The sequence below is a fragment of the Ursus americanus genome, chromosome 5, assembly GCF_024610735.1.
Source record: "Ursus americanus isolate L20-20 chromosome 5, mUrsAme1.1.p, whole genome shotgun sequence".
NCBI lineage: Eukaryota > Metazoa > Chordata > Mammalia > Carnivora > Ursidae > Ursus > Ursus americanus.
Genome location: NC_142131.1, coordinates 58,221,440 through 58,244,337, shown reverse-complemented (window position 1 = coordinate 58,244,337; position 22,898 = coordinate 58,221,440). Strand labels below are relative to the sequence as shown.

The following is a 22,898-nucleotide window of genomic DNA, read 5'->3' as shown; positions in this document are numbered from 1 at the left end:
TAAGTGACTTTTCCAAAGTTATAGAGCTAATTAGTGACAGAGCTGAGTTTTAGTCTATGTGATTCCAGAGTCCCTTCTTATAAACACTACACCATACTTGCTTTGAAATTTAGGTAACTATTTCTTTTAAATGGCTATACATCAGAAATAAGATACCTCAGTTGACCCTGGGAAAGGAAATTAGCTAGATAGAGAAAATAAATAGAAGCAGATTTACTTTCCACAGTAAATTCTCTTATTTTTTGAATTTGCACTAAGTATATTGGTATATTTATTACCTAGTTTAAAAAGAAATTTACATTTTAAAATAATTAGAAAGTGTTATACAGTATAATGTTTTTGTTTTCAAGGCATTGGTATACCTTCAAACAACATTAAAACTGTAGCTGTCAATGCCTGGTAAATATCTTAGGATACCAGTGTACAAGGAACAGAGCCCTAACTTGGGTAGACTGGCTATTAAAAGGTGATGATAAACATGGTAAGTCCTTTGAATTATTCCATTTTATCCCTAATTATCATTAAAATTGGGATAAACTAAAAATAATGACCAGGATTATCCTCGGAAGTTTTCAGTTCTAACAGTCTATGGATTTTAATTTTTCTGAACTAAAGACATAAAGACAGGAATATAGTAACTTTTTTAAAAAATTTATTTGAAGAGATAGAGACAGCCAGCGAGAGAGGGAACACAAGCAGGGGGCGTGGGAGAGGAAGAAGCAGGCTCATAGTGGAGAAGCCTGATGTGGGGCTCGATCCCATAACGGTGGGATCACGCCCTGAGCTGAAGGCAGATGCTTAACGACTGCGCCACCCAGGCGCCCCAGGAATATAGTAACTTTTAACAGATAACATTATGAATCCTTTCAGAATTTCATTAAAGAATTTCATATAAAACTGTATTATAATTTATGCAATTTCCCAGAAATAAGCGCCTAATATTTAACATACATCAACTATATCTGCCAACAATCCATTTAGCTTTGGGTATTTTTTTCTTGCATTTTTGGGGTGTTGAACTTGAGGAAGGACCACCCCAGCAAAAATGGGACTCTTGGAAAAGATATTCTGTAAGTGAGGTGTCAAATTGCCTGGAAAGAGAAAAAAAGATGAATATAAGAAAACAAAAAACGTTAAACTACAGTCAAACAAATTGCTTTGTGGTCTGTATTAAATTACTAAAAAGGGAGAATAACAATTATGTTCTTTTAATTTTTTAAGGTTGAACAAGGAACTATCTGAATATAGCATAAAAATTGGAAGTTTCCCCAGAGTTGATAGCATGTAGACAGTAGAAAATTTAAAGCCACCAGGTTCATTTTCCTTTCCCAAAATATAAGACATAATTATAATGCTATCAGGAAAAGCAAACTTTTACATATTTCCATATGGGTATCTAAATGGTCTAACAAGTGTTTATCAGCAAAGCCTTACTCAAAACAGCTAAAATATCTAAATTATTTAGAAACAGAAATATTGCAAAGAAACAAGGCTATAGAGTAGTAGTAGAATGGAAAGAACTGTAAATAGGAGTGGAGAGAGCTAAGTTCTAGGACCAGTTTTGTTATAACAAGTTCTGTGACCTTGGGCAAATCTCTTCCCTTTCTATGCTTCAGTTTCCTTATCTGTAAAATGACAGAATTAATCCTATCATCTCTAGCGTTTTATTCTAACATTAATGTTCTCTCAAACTAGGACTTTAAAGAGGACCAAAAAAGTGAGATGCTTTAAGACTCCAAGCCATATCTTTAATTAATACTTAGCCAGACTTCATAGTTTTTTATAGTTGCTCACAGTACCTTCCTCATGATCCTGTAACTACATGTTTATGTATAGCTTCTCTACCACAAAAGGGGCTCCTCAAGCTCATCATTCAGAAATATATTAAAAAAACAAATCACTGAAACTCCATGAGCAAGGCTAACCACCACAATGTTTGGGTGGTCAAAGCAGATCATTAAAAAAGTTAAAGTCCTCATCAAACGTATTCTTGAAAAAGTTATTAAGCTACCTGGATATCTACTGTGGTTTAAAAAAAAAAAGAGTTTTCTAGGGGCGCTTGGGTGGCGCAGTCGTTAAGCATCTGCCTTCGGCTCCAGGCGTGGTTCTGGCGGTCCCCGATCAAGCCCCACATCAGGCTCCTCCACTATGAGCCTGCTTCTTCCTCTCCCACTCCCCCTGCTTGTGTTCCCTCTCTCGCTGGCTGTCTCTCTCTCTGTCAAATAAATAAATAAATAAATAAATAAATAAATAAATAAATAAATCTTTTTTAAAAAAATTAAAAAAAAAGTTTTCTCAATAAATAACTTTCTACCTCTAAGTACTTCAAAAAGACAGCTAAATCAACTCTATTATTTAAAAGTCCTCTTTGAGAGATGCAAATTTGTAGAAGCCAAAAATTAAGATTTTATTTATTTGACAGAGAGAGTGAGAGAGTACAAGCAGGAGGAGCACAGAGGGAAAGGGAGAAGCAGGCTCCCCACTAAGCAGGGAGCCCCATGTGGGGCTCATTCCCAGGACCCTGAGATCATGACCTGAGCCAAAGGTAGACGCTTAACAAACTGAGCCACCCAGGCACCCCTGCTTCCCTGTTCTTATAAAGAAAAAAACTGAATTTGAAAATCAAGCAGAACTGATATACCAATATTTACTTTAGGCATTTAACAGTGTATTTCAGTAGTACCCACCTACTTTTAAAACAATTTTATGAAGTAAATCCAAATCAGAACTGCTAGGAAGATAGGGATTTCCAGTAGCCATCTCAATGATCATACAACCCAAAGCCCAGATATCTACAGGCCTGAAACAAACAAGAATAAATCATTTTTTCATGGAGAAATATATAAAATATCTCTTCTAAAATTTTTTTTAAATAATGTTCCAGCCAAAGAAAAAATAACAGTTAGATGGTATCATTTATAAATTTTCGCCTTAATATCATATGTCAACTTTAGAATATATATTAAACATTATCACATTTTATTAGTAATATTAAATAGCTTATATTTAAATCACATGAGAAGCCACATAGTAGTCCAGATAAAAAATAACTGTAATTCTAAAATTGTTCCACTTATATAAGGACATTATGATAAACGGTTTATGAATTAGAGCAATTGAATACCAAAACCATCTGGTTTTTAAAGAGTAAAAATTAAAAATCTTAAGTATTTTACCACCTACATTTATTTATCCTTTTAAAAAATTAATATATTTATTTAAAGGAGACTCCATGGGGCGCCTGGGTGGCGCAGTCGTTAAGTGTCTGCCTTCGGCTCAGGGCATGATCCTGGCGTTCCGGGATGGAGTCCCACATCAGGCTCCTCCGCTGGGAGCCTGCTTCTTCCTCTCCCACTCCCCTGCTGTGTTCCCTCTCTCACTGGCTGTCTCTCTGTCACATAAATAAATAAAATCTTTAAATAAATAAATAAATAAATAAATAAATAAATAAATAAATAAATAAATAAATAAATGAGACTCCATGCCTAATGTGGGGCTTAAACTCATAACCCTGAGATCAAGAGTCACATGCTCTACCAACTGAGCCAGCCAGGCACTCTCATTTATTAATATTGTATTGTGAGTCATCCATAATTCCAACTTTTTTGCCACATAATCAGTTTTTTAAAAGATAGTTTATATCACTAAGACTTCTAAAGATTTTATTTTTAAGTAATCTCTAGACCCAACATAAAGCTTGAACTTAACAACCCCAGGATCTGGGATGCCTGGGTGGCTCAGTCATTAAGCGTCTGCCTTTGGCTCAGGTCATGATCCCAGCGTCCTGGGATTGAGCCCCGCATTGGGCTCCTTGCTCCGCTGGGAGCCTGCCTCTTCCTCTCCCACTCCCCCTGCTTGTGTTCCCTCTCTAGCTGGCTGTCTCTTTCTCTGTCAAGTAAGTAAATAAAATCTTTAAAACAAAATAAAACAAAACAAAACAAAACAAAACAAAAAACCAAGATCAAGAGTCACACGCTCCACTGACAGAGCCAGCCAGGCACCCACTAGGACTTTTTTTTTTTTTTTAAGAGAGATTTAAGTATTTATTTTAGGGGAAGGAGAGGTGTATAGAGGAAGAAAGAGAGAATCTCAAGCAGACTCTGCACTGAGCGGGGAACCCAACAGGGGCCTCAATCCCAGGACCCTGCGATCACAACCTCAGCCAAAACCAAGAGTCAGATGCTCAACTGACTAAGCCACTCAGGCCCCCCACACCCACTAGGACTTTTAAATAGATAAAAAGTAGCCCAATCTCACATTCAGAAGAAATATTACCACCACAATGAGCTATATCTTTCACTAATCCAACTGACAGAAATTGTAAGATTTAATAACTGCTGTATTGGTGAAGCCATGGAAAATGAACACTCCTGTGTACCACGCTGGGAGTGTAAAGCTCACAACTTCTTTGAAGGGAAAATTGGCAAAAGCTACCAAAATTAAAAATGTACCTACTTTTGACCAAACAACTTTATTCCTAGGAATTTATCCAAAGATCTATTCACCCACGTGCACAAAGATAAGTGATATGAGAATTTCACTGAAGCATTGTTTGTGGTAGAAAACAATTGGAAACAACCTAAACGTTCTTCAATATAAGAATGGCTATATAATATTTTGTACAACCACACAATGAAATATTTTTCAGCTATCAAAAAGGAGGTATATGCTAATATAAATTGATCTCCAAATGAACTCTCAAGTGAAAAAAGCAAAATTCACCAAAGAAATCCAAGAAGATGTATAGAAATGGAGAGATATTATATGTTCATGAATAGGAAGACTCAATATTGTCAAAATGTCAACTCTTCCAACTTGATCTATAGATTCAACTCAATCCCAGTCAAAATCCAATTTGGATATCAACAAATCGATGCTAAAGTTTGTATTGTTAAAAAAGAGACAACAGGCCCAAAGTGGAGTGCTAAGCCCACATCACCACACCTAAGACTTAATACTTAACTTAGGTGCACCTGGGAGGGTCAATCCATTAAGCCTCCAACTCTTTTTTTTTTTTTTTAAAGATTTTATTTATTTATTCAACAGAGATAGAGACAGCCAGCGAGAGAGGAAACACAAGCAGGGGGAGTGGGAGAGGAAGAAGCAGGCTCATAGCGGAGGAGACTGATGTGGGGCTCGATCCCATAACGCCAGGATCACGCCCTGAGCCGAAGGCAGACGCTTAACCGCTGTGCCACCCAGGCGCCCCAAGCCTCCAACTCTTGATTTCGGCTTGGGTCATGATCTGTGGGTGGTGAAATCAAGACCCAGGTCAGGCTCTGTGCTCACTGCTGAGTCTGTTTGAAATTCTCTCTCTTGGGGCGCCTGGGTGGCTCAGTTTGTTAAACATCTGACTCTTGATTTTGGCTCAGGTCATGATCTCAGGGTTCTGGGATGGAGCCCTGCTTCGGGGGCTCCTGGCTTAGCAGGGAGTCTGCTTGAGACTCTCTCCTTCACCCCCTGCTCATGTGCTCTCTCTCTCAAATAAATAAATAAATAAATCTTTAAAATAAAAGAAATGAAATTCTCTCTCTCCCTTTCTCTCTGCTCCTCCCCCAGCTCATGCTCTTTCTCTCTCTTTCTCTAAAATAAATAAATAAACAAAATCTTTTAAAAAATACTTTATTAGTTTCAACTTCTCCCAGAAGTGGACTCTTAAACCAGTCAACCTGGAATTACATGGTCAGCACTAGTGAGGTAACCTGCCTGACAGAACCCTGCCATCCTCTAAAGGAAGGTGACCTTGCCACAAACAATCTACTCTTTACTAATAACTTCCTTGTTCTGCCCCATTCTGCCTATATAAGTCTTCCCATTTTGTACAGCCCTTCGGTGTGTCTTTCTGTCTGCTAGATGGAATGCTGCCTGATTCACAAATCATCGAATAAAGGTATTAAGATTTTTAAATTTTACGCAGCTAAATTTGGCTTTTAACAATATGGAAAAGCAATAGACCCAGAATAGCCAACACGATGTTGAAGAACAAAGTTAGAGGAAAGATACCACCAGACTTCAAGATGTATTATAAAGCTACAATAATCAAGACAGTGTGGTATTGGTGAAAGAATAGATAAACAGATCAAGAGAACAGAATACAGAGTCCATAAATAGATTCACAAGAATATATTCAACTAAACTTTGGCAAAGGAGAAAAGACAATTCAGTAGAGAAAAGAAAGTCTTTTCAACAGGTGATACTGGAAAACTGGACATCCTTATGTAAAAGAAAAAGAACCTAGATATAGATCTTACAATTTTCACAAAAATTAACTCAGAATGGATAACAGGTATAAATATAATACATAAAAGTATAAAACTTCTAGACAATAATATAGGAAAAAATCTAGATGATCTTGGGTTAGGTGATGAGTTTTTAGATACAACTCCCAGAAGCATAATCCACAAAAGAAAAAAATTGATAGGGGTGCCTGAGTGGTGCAGTCGTTAAGCGTCTGCCTTCGGCTCAGGGCATGAACCCAGCATTCTGGGATCGAGCCCCACATCAGGCTCCTCCGCTAGGAGCCTGCTGCTTCTTCCTCTCCCGCTCCCCCTGCTTGTGTTCCCTCTCTCGCTGGCTGTCTCTGTTAAATAAATAAAATCTTAAAAAAAAAAAAAAAAGAAAAAAGAGAGAAAAAATTGATAAGTGGTACATCATTAAAATTTAAAAATTCTGTTCTGTGAAAGACACTGATAAGAGTGAAAAGAAAAGTTGGGGAAGGTATATGCAAAACACATTTTCGGAGATGCCTGGGTGGCTCAGTCATTAGGCGTCTGCCTTCGGCTCAGGTCGTGATCCCAGGGTCCTAGGATGGAACCCCAAGTCGGGCTCCCTGCTCAGTGGGAAGCCTGCTTCTCCCTCTCCCACTCTCCCTGCTTGTGTTCCCTCTCTCACTGTATCTCTCTCTGTCAAATAAATAAAATCTTTAAAACAAAAACAAAACAAAAAACACATTTTCAATAGACAATTTGTATCTAAAATATAAAAATCACACCTAAAACTCAACAATAAGAAAATAAACAATCAAATTAAAAACATGGGCTAAATACGTGAACAGACACCTCACCAAAAAAGATATACAAATGGCAAATACACATATGAAAAAATGCTCAACATCATATGTCATCAAGGTATTGTAAATTGAAGCAATAAGATAAATACCATAAATATACCCCTATTATTAGAAAGACTAAAATCCAAAATGCTGACAACAGCAAATGCTGGTGAGGATGTGGAGCAACAGGAACTCTCATTCTGTGGGAATGCAAAATGATACAGCCACTTTGGAGGACAGTTTGACAGCTTCTAACAAAGCTAAACATAGTGTTACCATAAATCCAGCAATAATTGCACTCCTTGGGGGCATCTGGGTGGTTCATTCGGTTGAGAATCTGAGCATCCAACTCTTGGTTTTGGCTCAGGTCATGATCTCAGGGTCCTGAGATCGAACCCCAAGTCAGGCTCTGCACTCAGTGTAGAGTCTGCTTGTCTGCTTGTCCCTCTCCCTCTGCCCCTTTGCCCCCCGCCCCCCACAGTCTGTCTGTCTCTCTCAAATAAATAGATAAAAAATATATATATATATTTTAAAGATTTTATTTATTTATTCGACAGAGATAGAGATAGCCAGCGAGAGAGGGAACATAAGCAGGGGGAGTGGGAGAGAAAGAAGCAGGCTCATAGCAGAAGAGCCTGATGTGGTGCTCGATCCCATAATGCCGGGATCACGCTCTGAGCCGAAGGGAGACGCCCAACTGCTGTGCCACCCAGCAGCCCCCGATAAAAAATATTTTTTAAAATTTACACTAATCGGTATTTAGCCAAATGAGTTGAAAAACTTATATCCACAAAAAAACCTGCACATGAATGTTTACAGCAGCTTTATTCATAACTGCCAAAACTGGAGAGCAAGCAAGATGCCCTTCATTAGATAAATGGAGAAACAAACTGTCAAATATACATACAATGGAATACTATTTAGTGATTAAAAAATGACCTATCGAGACATAAAGCAAAGCAAAACAAAAAAGTAGGAACCTTAAATACACATTGCTAGGTGGAAGAAGCCAGTCTGAAAAGGCTAGATAACATATGGCCCCAAACACATGACATTCTGGAAAAGGCAAGAGTATAGAGACAGTAAAAAGATCAGTGGTTGCCAGAAATTCAGGGAGAAGGAAGAAAGGATGAAAAGATAGAACACGGAGGATTTTTAGGGCTGTGAAACTGTTTTGTATAATACTGTAATAGTGGATACATGACAGTACACTTTTGTCAAAATCCACAGGAATTCAACACAAAGAATGAACCTTAATGTAAACTATGGATTATAATTAATGATATATATGAATACAGTTTTATCAATCTTTTTTAAAGATTTTTTTTAAGTAATCTCTATACCCAACATGGGGCTCAAACTCACAACCCCAAAATCAAGAGTCACATGCTCCACTGACTGAGCCATACAGGCGTCCCCTGGTTTGTCAATCTTAAAAAAAGTGCCAAGCTAATAAAAGGTGTTAACAACAGGGAAACTGTCATGGAGTGGGTAGGAGGGAGGCGGTAGATATCTGGGAACTTTACTTTCTGCTCGATTTTTCTGTAAACCTAAAAATGCTCTCAGAAAGTAAAGTCTACTAATTAAAAAAAAGAGAGAGAGAGGAAAAAGAAAAGGAAGAGTCTGTACTATATATAGCATGCTTCTATTTCTGTTTAAAAAGGAGGTGCTGTGGGATTAATATCCAAAATAAATAAAGAACTTATACAACTCAACACCAAAAACACAAATAATCCAATTAAAAATGGGTGGAAGACCTGACTAGATACTTTTCCAAAGAAGACATACAGATGGCCTGTGTTAAGAAAGAAGACTTCAGGGGTGCCTGGGTGGCACAGCAGTTAGGTGTCTGCCTTCGGGTCAGGGCGTGATCCCGGCGTTATGGGATCGAGCCCCACATCAGGCTCCTCTGCTATGAGCCTGCTTCTTCCTCTCCCACTCCCCCTGCTTGTGTTCCCTCTCTCGCTGGCTGTCTCTATCTCTGTCAAATAAATAAATAAAATTTAAAAAAAGAAAAGAAAGAAGACTTCAAGGAACCTGGGTGGCTCAGTTGGTAAAGCGTCTGACTTTGGCTCAGGTCATGCTCTCAGAGTCCTGGGATTGAGCCCTACATTGGGCTCCATGTTCAGTGGGAAGTATTCTTCTCAATCTCCCTTTGCCCCCTCCACACCATGTGTGTGGGCTTGCTCTCTCTCAAATAAAGAAATAAAATCTTTTAAAAAAATAAGACTTAGAAAGAAGAAAGATATCAAATCTATAACCTAGCATTCCACCTTAAGACAGTGGACAAAGAGCAAACTAAAACTACAGCAAGAAGAAGGAAGGAAATAATAAAGATAGAGTGAAAATTAATGAAATAGAGAATTTTTTTTTTAAAAAAGAGAAAAATCATTGAAACCAAAAGCTGGTTGTAAAGATCAATAAAATTGATATTTAACTAGAATGACAGAAAAAAAGAGAGAAGACTTAAATTATTAGAATCAGAAATGAAAAAAGTAACATTACTACCAATCTTACAGAAATCAAAAGGATTATAAAGGAATACAATGAACAACTGTACACCAACAAATGAAATAACTAAGGTTAAATGGACGGTTTCCTAGAAAAACACAAACTATTAAAACTGGCTCAAGAAAAATAGAGAATATAAATAAACCTGTGAGAAATGAAAAACTTGAATTCTTAATCAAAACACTACACACAAAGGAACGCCCAGGCCCTGATGGCTTCACTGCTGAATTCCATCAAATATTTAAGGAAAAATTAATACCAATTCTTTACAAATGCGTTCTCAAAATAGAAGAGGAAGAAACATTATAGAGAACAAACTGATGTTTACCAGAAAGGAGATGGGAGCAGGGATGGGTTAAAGAAGTGATGGAGATTAAGGAGCACATTTGTGATAAGCACTGGGTATTGTATGAAAGTGTTGAATCACTATATTGTACACCTGAAATTAATATTACACTATATGTTAACTAACCGGAATTTAAATAAGCACTGTAAAAAATCAATAGAAAATTACAGCCCAATATCTCTTATGAATATGGACACAAAAATTCTCAAGAAAATACTAGCAAACTGAGTCCAGCAACAAATAAAAAGAATTACATACACTGTGGGATCTAAAAACCAAACCAAACAAACAAACAACAAAGAGAGAAACAGACTCCGAAATATAAAGAACTAGCAGGAACTTCTGGCTGGCTCAGTTGGAAGAGCATTCAACTCTTGATCTCAGGGTTGAGAGTTCAAGCCCATGGTGGGTGAAGAGATTAGTTAAATAAATAAAATAAAATAAAATAAAATAAAATAAAATAAAATAAAAAACTGAGAACCATAAAGAACAAGCTGGCAGTTGTCAAAGGGGTAAGGGAGATGGGTGAAATGGGTGAAGGGGATTAAGAGATACAAACTTGAAAAAAAAAAAAAGAGGTACAAACTTCCAGTTATAAAATAAATAATTCACAGAAATGAAAAGCACAGCATAAGGAACAGTCAATAATACTGTAATATACTTATTGTGGTGAACATTTCATAATGTATATAATTTTTGAATCACTATGTTGTATACCTGAAAATGATTTAATATTAATATTAATTAATTAATGTTAATTAATATTAATAATATTAATATTATATATCAACAATGCTTCAATTAAAAATAATTATATATATGCAAAAAAAAGATTGTTTGCTTTTGTTCTTGTGTTGTTATACTTTCACCACAGTATTCCACAGAGGCCAATAAACTTTCTCTGTAAAGGAGGACAATGAATATTAAGCTTTGCAGACCATACAGTCTCTGGTGCGACTTCTCAAGCAACTCTGCAACAGGGTGAAAGCTGCCACAGACGATATGTAAGTGAATGGGTGTGGCTGTTACAATAAAACTTTATTTACAAAACAGACAATAGGCCAGATTTGCCCATCCCTGCTATGGAGAGTAATACAGTAGTCCTAAAATTTAAGAGTGTTCATGTTGTTTTGTAGACTCAACGAAACAGGCAATACCTCCAATGGAAATAACTTTCAGTACTTAATGTTGCATTGTAAATGTCATCTTTCATTATATTTTAGCATGGTCAAGCAGGTTCAGGCACCAAAATCAAAAGAAAAAAAAAGAACTATACACCATGATCAAGTGGGACTTATTCCAGGAACACAGGTTGTTTCAATATGCAAAACCAATTAATGGAATATATTTTTCATCATATCAATAGATTAAAAAGATAAAATGTACTTGGTCATCTCAATAGGTACAGAAAAAGCATTTGACCAATACCCTTTCATAACAAAAACTCTCAACAAACGAGGAATAAAAGGAAATTTTGTCAACCTGAGAAAGGGCATCTACGAAAACCCACAGCTAACATGGTACTTAATGGTAAAAGATTGGATGCTTTTCCCCTGACATTAGGAATGTCTGGGGACATTCTGACATGGATGACATTCTGACATGGATGTCTGCTCTCACCACATCTTTTCAGCACTGTGCTGGATATTCTGGTCAGAGAAATTAGGGGGAAACGGAAACAGAAATCATCCAGACCAGAAAAGAAGTAAAATTATCTCTGCTCACAGACGACATGATCTTGTATATAGAAAATCCTAAGGAATCCACAAAACAATTATTAGAACAATATGTTCAGCAAGGTTGCAGGATACAAAAATTAATATACAAAAATCAGGGTTTTTTTCACACTTGCAATGAAAAATCTGAAAATGAAATTAACAGTTCCATTCACAATAGCATCAGAAAGAATAAAATACTTAGGAATAAATTTAACAGAAGTACAAAATGTGTGCTCTGAAAACTATAAAACGTTGAAAGAAATTGAAGATCTAAATAAAATAGAAAAATGTCCTATGTTCATAGTTTAGCAGATTTAACATTGTTTAGATGACAATACTCTCCAAAATGATTTACAGATTCAGTGTAATCCCTATCAGAATCCTAACTGTCTCTATTGAAAAAAAAAATTGACAAGCTGATCGTAAATTCATATGAAACTGTAAGGAACCCAGAATAGCCAAAACAATCTTGAAAAGGAAAAACAAAGTCGGAAGACTCACACTTTTCTGTTTCAAACTCAATACAAAGCAATAGTAATCAAGATAGTGTGATTTTGGAACAAGGACAAACATACAGATCAACAGAATAGAACTGAAAGTCCAGAAATAAACCTTATATTTCTGGTCAACTGGTTTTCAACAAGGGTGCCAAGACCATTCAATGAGGGAAAAACATTCTTTTCAACAAATGGTGCTCAGACAAGTGGATAGACACATGCAAAAGAAGGAAACCCCTTACCTTACACCACATATAAAAATTAACTCAAAATAGGGGCACCTGGGTGGTGCATTTTGGTTAAGCCTCAGACTTCCGGTTTCAGTTCAGGTCACGATCTCAAGGTTGTGAGATCAAGCCCCATATGGGGCTCCACACTCAGTGGGGAGTCTGCTGGAGATTCTCTCTCCCTCTCTGTCTGCCCCTCCCCTCTGGCTCACTCTCTCTCAAATAAATAAATCTTAAAAAAAATTAAAAACTTTTGTGTGTCATAGGACACCATCAAGGAAATGAAGAAACAATCCACAGAATGAGAGAAAAAATTTAAAAATGTATTGTCTGATAAGGAATTGAATCCACTCGTATACAAAGAATTCTTACACTCAATAATAAAAAGCCAATACAATTTAAAAAATGGACAAAGGATCTGAACAGATATTTCTCAAAGGAAGATGTATAAATGGCTAATAAGCACATGAAAAGATGCTTCACATCTTTAGTCATCAAGGAAATGCAAATCAAATCCACAATGAGATACCACTTCACATCCATTAAGATGACTAGAATCCAAGTCAAATAATAACAAGTGTTGATGAGGATATTAGAGAAACTATAATCCGCACACTCTGCTGGTGGGATTTTAAAATGATGCAGACACTTTGGAAAACAGTTTGGCAGTGTCTCAAATAATTAAACATAGGGTTACCATAAGACTCATTAATTCTACTCCAAGGGAAATGAAAACATATGTCCACACAAAAACTGGTACATAAATATTTAGAGCAGCATTATTCATAATATTCAAAAAGTGAGTACAACTCAAAAGTCTATCAGTGGACAAATGGATAAACAAAAGTGATCTATCCATATAATGGGAAAATAATGGGGCTATAAAAAAGGAAAGGAAGGGGATGCCTGGCTGGCTCAGTCAGATGAGCATCTGACTCTTGATCTCGGGGTTTTGAGTTCAAGGCCCACATTGAGTGTAGAGATTACTTAAAAATAAAATCTTAGAAAAAAAAAAAAAAGGAAAGGAAGTACTAATATGTGCCACAACTTGGATGAATCTTGAAATCATTATGCTAAGTAAAAAAGTTAGTCACAGAAGATCACATATTATATAATTCCATTCATACGAAAATCAGAATAGGGAAATCTACAAAGTCAGAAAGTAGATTAGCGGTTGATTAGGACTGAAGCAAGAAGGGTGGGGGTATAGGAGAGTGACAGCTAAAAGATACAGGGTTTCTTTTAAGGTGATGAGAAAATGTTAAAAAATTATGGTAGTGTTGCACCTATCTGTGAATATACTAAAAACCATTTAATTGCATACTTTAGATGCATGAATTATATTGTGTATGAATTGTATCTCAACAAAGCTTTTTTTAAAAAGAACAAGTAGTGAGGATTTATTTTTTTATTTTTATTTTTTGCATTTTTAATTTTTAATATTTTTATTTAATTTTTTTGCTTTGTCCCAACCATAATTTTTTAAATTTAAATTTTACTTAGTTAACATACAATGCAATATTTGTTTCTGGAGCAGAATTCAGTGATTCATCACTTACATACAAGAGCCAGTGCTCATCACAAAAAGTGCCCTCCTTAATACCTCCACCCAAAAGTATTAGAAGTAATAAGAAGAGAAGATAAAATTAAAATACCACCATTTGCAAACCCCAATGAGTTGACAGATCTAGCCATTAAGCATCAGTGGCTACCAACATCACAGAAAGAGACATTCAGACTTATGCCTCTCCTGACCCAAAAAGACAACACTGCCTATAATCTTGCCAAATAGATTGAACCTCAGACTAATTCACCCTCTGGACCCAGGTGCTAATTTGCACAAAATATAAAGGACAAAGAAACATGTTGAACTCCACTGCAAGTATGCAATCAAAAACTCAGACTTAGAAACTCAATGGTCTGGGTTCTTCAACAGATAAATTGTAAGAAAAATAAAGCGATAGAGGAAATTGCTGTAGTTTAAAAGAGACTTTAAAAACATCAGATCTTGGAGTGCCTGGGTGGCTCTGTCCGTTAAGTGTCTGCTTTCGGCTCAGGTCATGATCCCAGGGTCCTGGGATGGAGTCCTGCATTGGGCTCCTTGCTCAGAGGTGAGCTTGCTTCTCCCTCTATCCCTACCCCTGCTAGTGTTCTCTCTCTCTCTCTCTTGCAAAAATAAATAAAATTTATAAATAAATAAATAAATACATATCAGATCTTATTTAAATAAAAAGGCAAGACTAGATTTAACAAATATACCACAGTAATGTAAGATTATGACGTTAGGAGAAGCAGAAATTGGGTGAGGGTTGTATGGGAACTCTCTGTACTATCTCTACAACTTTTCTATAAATGTAAAATTATTCCAAAATAAAAAGCATATTTATTTTTTTAAGATTTTATTTATTTATTTGAGAAAGAGAGAGTGAGTGAGAGAGAGAGAGAGAGAGAGAAAGAGAGCACAAGTGGAGGGGAGGGGCAGAGAGAGAGAGAGAGGGAGAAGCAGACTCCCCGCTGAGCAGGGAGCCTGATTCAGGGCTCAATCCCAGGACCCTGGGATCATGACCTGAGCCGAAGGCAGATGCTTAACTGACTGAGCCACCCAGGTGCCCTTAAAAAACCTACTTAAAAAAGAATGCCTGGGGAGGGTGGAGGAGAAAGTCTAAGGTGGACATAAAAATGATAATAATTAAGTGTTGGCAAGGATATGAAGAAATCGTAGTCCCTACATTCTGCTGGCGGGAATGTAAAACAGTACAGACACTGTGGAAACCAATCTGGCAGTTCCTCAAAGGATCAAACACAGAGTTGCCACAAGACACACAGTTCCAGCTCCCAGGTATAGACCCCAAAGAAATGAAGACACATGTCCACACTGAAACATGTACACGAATGTTCACATTATTCACCCTAGCCAAAAAGTGGAAACAATCAAGATGTCTATCAACTAAAGACTGGATAAATAAAATGTGATCTATCTATAGGATGGATATTATTCAGCCATAAAAAGAAATGAGATACTGATACATGCTACAACATGGATAACCCTTGAAAACAATATTCAGAGTGAGAGAAGTCAGTCCCCCAAAAACAGATCTTGCTTAATCTCATTTATATGAAAAGTCCAGAATAGGCAGATACATACAGAATGAAAGTAGCCTCATGGTTGCTAGGCCTGGAAGGCTTGACAGGAAAGGGAGAGTGACTGCCAATGGATAGAGTGTTTCTTTTTGGGATGATGAAAATGTTCTAAAATTGAATGTAGTGAAGTAGAGGAGTTAAAAGATGGCGGAGGGGTAGGAGACACCTTTTTCAGCCGGTCCCCGAGTCGAGCTGGATAGGTACCAGACCAGCCTAAACAACCACGGAACCAGCCTGAGACGCAGGAAGATGCATCTAGATCTCTACAAATGAACATCTCCAGCGCTGAGTATTGAGGTACCAAGCGGGGAGCCATGAAACCGTGCACAGATATCGGAAGATAAACGAAAGGGGGAAGGAGCCGCCGCGTTCGGGCGCCGGGAAGCGGTAGCCACTTGCACGGGGCAGCGGGCGGGCTCGTGGTTGGCACCCGCAAAACAGCAGACTGAGACCGTGAGCCGGGTGCGCGCGCCACTAGGCATCTCGCGGAACACCGGAATCCCCGGTGCGCTCACTGGATCCAGACTGAGACCGGGAGCTTCCAGAGCGCGCGCGCGGGGCGGCTGGCGGCTGGTGGCGTTAGAAACACAAAGGACAGAGACGCACCGGCCCTGGAAGTGAGGGCTGGGACGCTGGGTGTGGGGCGCACATCCTGGGACGCTGCACGGTTGAGCAGCACCAACAGTAACAGAGTTAAAGTGGCCAGAACATTAGTAGAGAACGGGCCGCAATCCCTCTGTTCTGTGACAGAGGCTGAAATTCGGCCGCTGCTGCTCTCTCAGAAGAGGCACAGCAAACCGCCAGGGAAAGCCGCCAGAGAACAAAAGCCTGGAAATACCGGCTCAGAGAGTGCCCATCCCCATCCCCCCTCGCAGGGGACATGGAGACTCTACCCAAACAGGGTTGCCTGAGTATCGGCGCAGCAGGCCCCGCCCCCAGAACACAGAAGGCAGGCTGAAAAATCAAGAAGCCCACAACCCGGGCGCCTGGGTGGCGCAGTCATTGAGCGCCTGTCTTCGGCTTAGGGCGTGATCCCGGCGTTCCGGAAAGGAGTCCCTCATCGGGCTCCTCCGCTGGGAGCCTGCTTCTTCCTCTCCCACTCCCCTGCTTCTGTTCCCTCTCTCGCTGGTTGGCTGCCACATAAATAAATAAATAAAATCTTTAAAGATGAAGCCCACATCCCTAAGATCCCTATAAAACAAGGGGCACGGCCTGGGACCCAGTCAATAATTTGGGCTCTGGACAACCCTGCAACCTCTCCTCATCAGAATGACAAGAAGGAGAAGCCCCCCCCCCCCAGCAAAGAAAAGACAGTGAGTCTGTGGCCTCTGCCACAGAAATAATGGATATGGATGTAACCAAAGTATCAGAAATGGAATTCAGAGTAACGATGGTCAAAATGATGAGTAGAATTGAAAAAACTATTAAAGAAAAGGTTACTGAGAATATAGAATCCCTAAGGACAGAAATGAGAGTGAATCTGACAGAAATTAAAAATTCTATGAGCCAAATGCAGGCAAAACTAGAGGCTCTGACGGCCAGGGTCACAGAAGCAGAGGAACGGGTTAGTGAATTGGAGGTGGGTTAATAGAGGAAAAAATGAAAATAGAAGATGGTCTTAAAAAAATCCACGCCCACGAATGTAGGTTATGGGAGATTACTGACTCAATGAAACAATCCAATGTTAGAATCATCGGCATCCCCGAGGGGGTGGAGAAAAACAGAGGTCTAGAAGAGATATTTGAACAAATTGTAGCTGAAAACTTCCCTAATCTAGCAAGGGAAACAAACATTCGTGTCCAAGAGGCAGAGAGGACCCCTCCCAAGCTCAATCACGACAAACCTACGCCACGTCACGTCATAGTGCAATTCGCAAATATTAGATCCAAGGATACAGTATTGAAAGCGGCCAGGGCATGCAACAGATGACTGGATTAAGAAGTTGTGGTCCATATATACAATGGAATATTACTCAGCAAGCAGAAAGAATGAGTTCTCAACATTTGCTACAACATGGACGGCACCGGAGGAGATAATGCTTAGTGAAATAAGTCAAGCAGAGAAAGACAACTATCATATGATTTCTCTCATCTATGGAACATAAGAACTAGAATGATCAGTAGGGGAAGAAAGGGATAAAGAAAGGGGGGGTAATCAGAAGGGGGAATGAAACATGAGAGACTATGGACTATGAGAAACAAACTGAGGGCTACAGAGGGGAGGGGGGTGGGGGAATGGGATAGACCGGTGATGGGTAGTAAGGAGGGCACATATTGCATGGTGCACTGGGTGTTATACACAACTAATGAATCATCGAGCCTTACATCGAAAACCGGGGATGTACTATATGGTGACTAACATAATATAATAAAAAATCATTATTAATAAAAATAAAAAATTAAAAAAAAAAAAAAAAAAAAAGAAAGCGGCCAGGGCAAAGAAATTTCTCATGTACCAAGGCAAAGGCATCAGAATTACGTCAGACCTGTCTACACAGACCTGGAATGAGAGAAAGGGTTGGGGGAGCATATTTAAAGCTCTTTCAGAGAAAAACATGCAGCCAAGGATCCTTTATCCAGCAAGGCTGTCATTCAGAATTGATGGAGAAATAAAGACATTTCAGAATCGCCAGTCACTAACCAATTTCGTAACCATGAAACCAGCCCTACAGGAGATATTAAGGGGGGGTTCTATAAAAGTAAAAAGGCCCCAAGAGTGATACAGAACAGAAAGTCACAGCCAATACAAACAAAGACTTTACTGGCAACATGGCATCATTAAAATCATATCTCTCAGTACTCAGTCTTAATGTGAATGGCTTAAATTCTCCCATAAACGCCACAGGGTTGCAGATTGGATAAAAAGAAATGACCCATCCATTTGCTGTCTACAAGAGACTCATTTCGAACCCAAAGATGCATTCAGACTGAGAGTAAGGGGATGGAGTACCATCTTTCATGCAAATGGACCTCAAAAAAAGCTGGGGTAGCAATTCTCATATCAGATAAATTGGATTTTAAACTACAGACTATAGTTAGAGATGCAGAAGGGCACTATATTATTCTTAAGGGAAGTATTCAACAAGTGGATATGACAATTATAAATATATATGCCCCCAACAGGGGAGCAGCAAGATACACAAGCCAACTCTTAACCAGAATAAAGAGACATATAAATAAAAATACATTAATAGTAGGGGACCTCAACACTCCACTATCAGAAATAGACAGAACACCCTGGCAAAAACTAAGCAAAGAATCAAAGGCTTTGAATGCCATACTCGACAAGTTGGACCTCATAGATATATATAGAACACTACACCCCAGAACCAAAGAATACTCATTCTATTCTAATGCCCATGGAACATTCTCAAGAATAGACCATGTTCTGGGACACAAAACAGGTCTCAACCGATACCAAAAGATTGAAATTATCCCCTGCATATTCTCAGACCACAACGCTCTGAAATTGGAACTCAACCACAAGGAAAAATTTGGAAGAAACTCAAACTAAGAACCATCCTGCTCAGGAATGACTCGATAAACCAGGAAATCAAAAATCAAATTAAATAATTTATGGAGACCAATGAGAATGAAAATACAACAGTCCAAAACCTATGGGATACTGCAAAGGCAGTCCTAAGGGGGAAATACATAGCCATCCAAGCCTCACTCAAAAGAACAGAAAAATCTAAAATGCAGTTTTTATATTCTCACCTCAAGAAGCTGGAACAGCAACAGAGAGACAGACCTAATCCACGCACGAGGAAGCAGTTGACCAAAATTAGAGCTGAAATCAATCAAGCAGAAACCAGAAGTACAGTAGAGCAGATCAACAGGACTAGAGAATCAATAAAATTGACAGACCACTGGCAACACTTATCCAAAAGAAAAGAGAAAGGACCCAGATTATTAAAATTATGAATGAAAAAGGAGAGGTCACGACGAACACCATTGAAATTGGAAGGATTATTAGAAATTTTTATCAACAGCTATATGCCAATAAACTAAGCAATCTGGAAGAGATGGAATCCTTCCTGGAAACCTATAAACTACCAAGATTGAAACCGGAAGAAATTGATTCCTTAAACAGGCCAATTAATTATGAAGAAATTGAGTCAGTGATAAACAACCTTCCAAATAACAAAACTCCAGGCCCGGACGGTTTTCCTGGGGAATTCTACCAAACATTCAAAGAAGAAATAATACCTATTCTCCTAAAGCTATTTCAAAAAATAGAAACAGAAGGAAAGCTACCAAACTCATTCTATGAGGCCAATATTACCTTGATCCCCAAACCAGGCAAAGACCCCCTCAAAAAGGAGAATTACAGACCGATTTCCCTAATGAATATGGATGCCAAAATCCTCAACAAGATACTTGCTAATAGAATCCAACAGTACATTAAAAGGATTATCCATCACGATCAAGTGGGATTCATACCTGGGATGCAAGCGTGGTTCAATATTCGCAAATCAATCAGCGTGATACATCATATCAACAAGAAAAGACTCAGGAACCATATGATCCTCTCAATCGATGCCAAAAAAGCATTTGACAAAATACAGCATCCTTTCCTGATTAAAACCCTTCAGAGTGTAGGAATAGAAGGTACATTTCTCAATTTCATAAAAGCCATCTATGAAAAGCCTACTGCAAATATTATTCTCAATGGGGAAAAGCTGGAAGCCTTTCCCTTAAGATCAGGAACTCGACAAGGATGCCCACTCTCGCCACTACTATTCAACATAGTACTAGAAGTCCTTGCAACAGCAATCAGACGACAAAAAGGGATCAAAGGTATTCAAATCGGCAAAGAAGTCAAAATGTCTCTCTTCGCAGACGACATGATACTCTATATGGAAAACCCAAAAGAAGCCACTCCCAAACTATTAGAAGTTATAGAGCAATTCAGTAACGTGGCAGGATACAAAATCAATGCTCAGAAATCAGTTGCATTTCTATACACGAATAACGAGACCGAAGAAAGAGAAATTAGGGAATCCATCCCATTTACAATAGCACCAAAACCATACATTACCTTGGAATTAACTTAACCAGAGATGTAAAGGACCTATATTCTAGAAACTATAAATCACTCTTTAAAGACATTGAGGAAGACATAAAAAGATGGAAAGATATTCCATGCTCATGGATTGGAAGAATTAACATAGTTAAAATGTCCATGCTACCCAGAGCAATCTACACTTTCAATGCTATCCTGATCAAAATACCGAGGACGTTTTTCAAAGAACTGGAACAAATAGTCCTTAAATTTGTATGGAAACAAAAAAGACCCCAAATCTCCAAGGAACTGTTAAAAAGGAAAAACAAAGCTGGGGGCATCACAATGCCGGATTTCGAGCTGTACTACAAAGCTGGGATCACAAAGACAGCATGGTACTGGCACAAAAATAGACACATAGACCAATGGAACAGAATAGAGAGCCCAGAAATGGACCCTCGGCTCTTTGGGCAACTAATCTTTGATAAAGCAGGAAAAAACATCCGGTGGGAAAAAGACAGTCTCTTCAATAAATGGTGCTGGGAAAATTGGACAGCTACATGCAAAAGAATGAAACTTGACCACTGTCTCACACCATACACAAAAATAAACTCCAAATGGATGAAAGACCTCGATGTGAGACAGGAATCCATCAAAATTCTAGAGGAGAACATAGGCAGCAACCTCTACGACATCGGCCAAAGCAACCTTTTTCATGACACATCCCCAAAGGCAAGAGAAACAAAAGATAAAATGAATTTATGGGACTTCATCAAGATTAAAAGTTTCTAAACAGCCAAGGAAACAGTCAGAAAAACTAAGAGGCAGCCCACGGAATGGGAGAATATATTTGCAAATGACACAACAGATAAAGGACTGGTATCCAAGATCTACAAAGAACTTCTCAAACTCAATACACGAGAAACAAATAAACAAATCAAAAAATGGGCAGAAGATATGAACAGACACTTTTCCAATGAAGACATACAAATGGCTAACAGACACATGAAAAAATGTTCAAAATCATTAGCCATCAAGGAAATTCAAATCAAAACCACACTGAGATACCACCTTACGCCAGTTAGAATGGCAAAAATAGACAAGGCAAGAAACAATTGTTGGAGAGGATGTGGAGAAAGGGGATCCCTCCTACATTGTTGGTGGGAGTGCAAGTTGGTACAGCCACTCTGGAAAACAGTGTGGAGGTCCCTTAAAAAGTTAAAAATTGAGCTACCCTATGATCCAGCCATTGCACTACTGGGTGTTTACCCCAAAGATACAGACGTAGTGAAGAGAAGGGCCATATGCACCCCAATGTTCATAGCAGCAATGTCCACAATAGCTAAATCGTGGAAGGAGCCGAGATGCCCTTCAACAGATGAATGGATTAAGAAGTTGTGGTCCATATATACAATGGAATATTACTCAGCTATCAGAAAGAACGAGTTCTCGGGGCGCCTGGGTGGCACAGCGGTTAAGCGTCTGCCTTCGGCTCAGGGCGTGATCCCGGCGTTACGGGATCGAGCCCCACGTCAGGCTCCTCCACTATGAGCCTGCTTCTTCCTCTCCCACTCCCCCTGCTTGTGTTCCCTCTCTCGCTGGCTGTCTCTATCTCTGTCAAATAAATAAATAAAATCTTTAAAAAAAAAAAAAAAGAAAGAACGAGTTCTCAACATTTGCTACAACATGGACGGCACTGGAGGAGATAATGCTAAGTGAAATAAGTCAAGCAGAGAAAGACAACTATCATATGATTTCTCTCATCTATGGAACATAAGAACTAGGATGATCGGTAGGGGAAGAAAGGGATAAAGAAAGGGGGGGTAATCAGAAGGGGGAATGAAACATGACAGACTATGGACTATGAGAAACAAACTGAGGACCTCAGAGGGGAGAGGGGTGGGGGAATGGGATAGACCGGTGATGGGTAGTAAGGAGGGCACGTATTGCATGGTGCACTGGGTGTTATACACAACTAATGAATCATCGAGCCTTACATCGGAAACTGGGGATGTACTGTATGGTGACTAACATAATATAATAAAAAATCATTAAAAAAAATAAAATTGAATGTAGTGATGATTGTACAACTTTGTGAATATACTAAAAACCACTGAATTGTACAATTTAAATGGGTGATTTTTTGGTATGTGAATCATATCTCAAAAAAGCTATCATTTTAAAAAGGCTTGGTTAAACTAAGTGCATGTACTTAGAGAAGTAGATAAAACTATAAAGAAATGAAAGGAACTGAATATAATAAAAGTCAACATCATGGTCACTTATGGGATAAGGGAGAGCGATATAATTGGAATAGGGCACATAGAGAGTCTTTGGAGGGGCAGCAAAGTTCTATTTTTTAATTCAAGTATAATTAATATGAAGTGTTATATTACTTTCAAG

The 22,898-nt window shown here is 38.5% G+C and overlaps 1 protein-coding gene across 11 annotated transcripts in view; it reads right to left on the bottom strand.

The window, feature by feature from the left end:
• Positions 1-22,898, bottom strand: part of CDKL3 (cyclin dependent kinase like 3) — an 82,760-nt gene that overhangs the window by 31,090 nt on the left and 28,772 nt on the right. For 10 of the 11 annotated variants that reach the window (XM_087862270.1, XM_045794690.2, XM_087862269.1 and 7 more), the window contains 2 exons: positions 2,688-2,800; positions 952-1,091 (listed from right to left, as the gene is read on the bottom strand). The exons of the other annotated variant lie outside the window; for it this stretch is intronic. In XM_087862270.1, the coding sequence (XP_087718396.1) occupies positions 952-1,091; positions 2,688-2,800 (253 nt within the window). The remainder of the gene's footprint in view (positions 1-951; positions 1,092-2,687; positions 2,801-22,898) is intronic. 11 annotated transcript variants of the gene reach the window in all.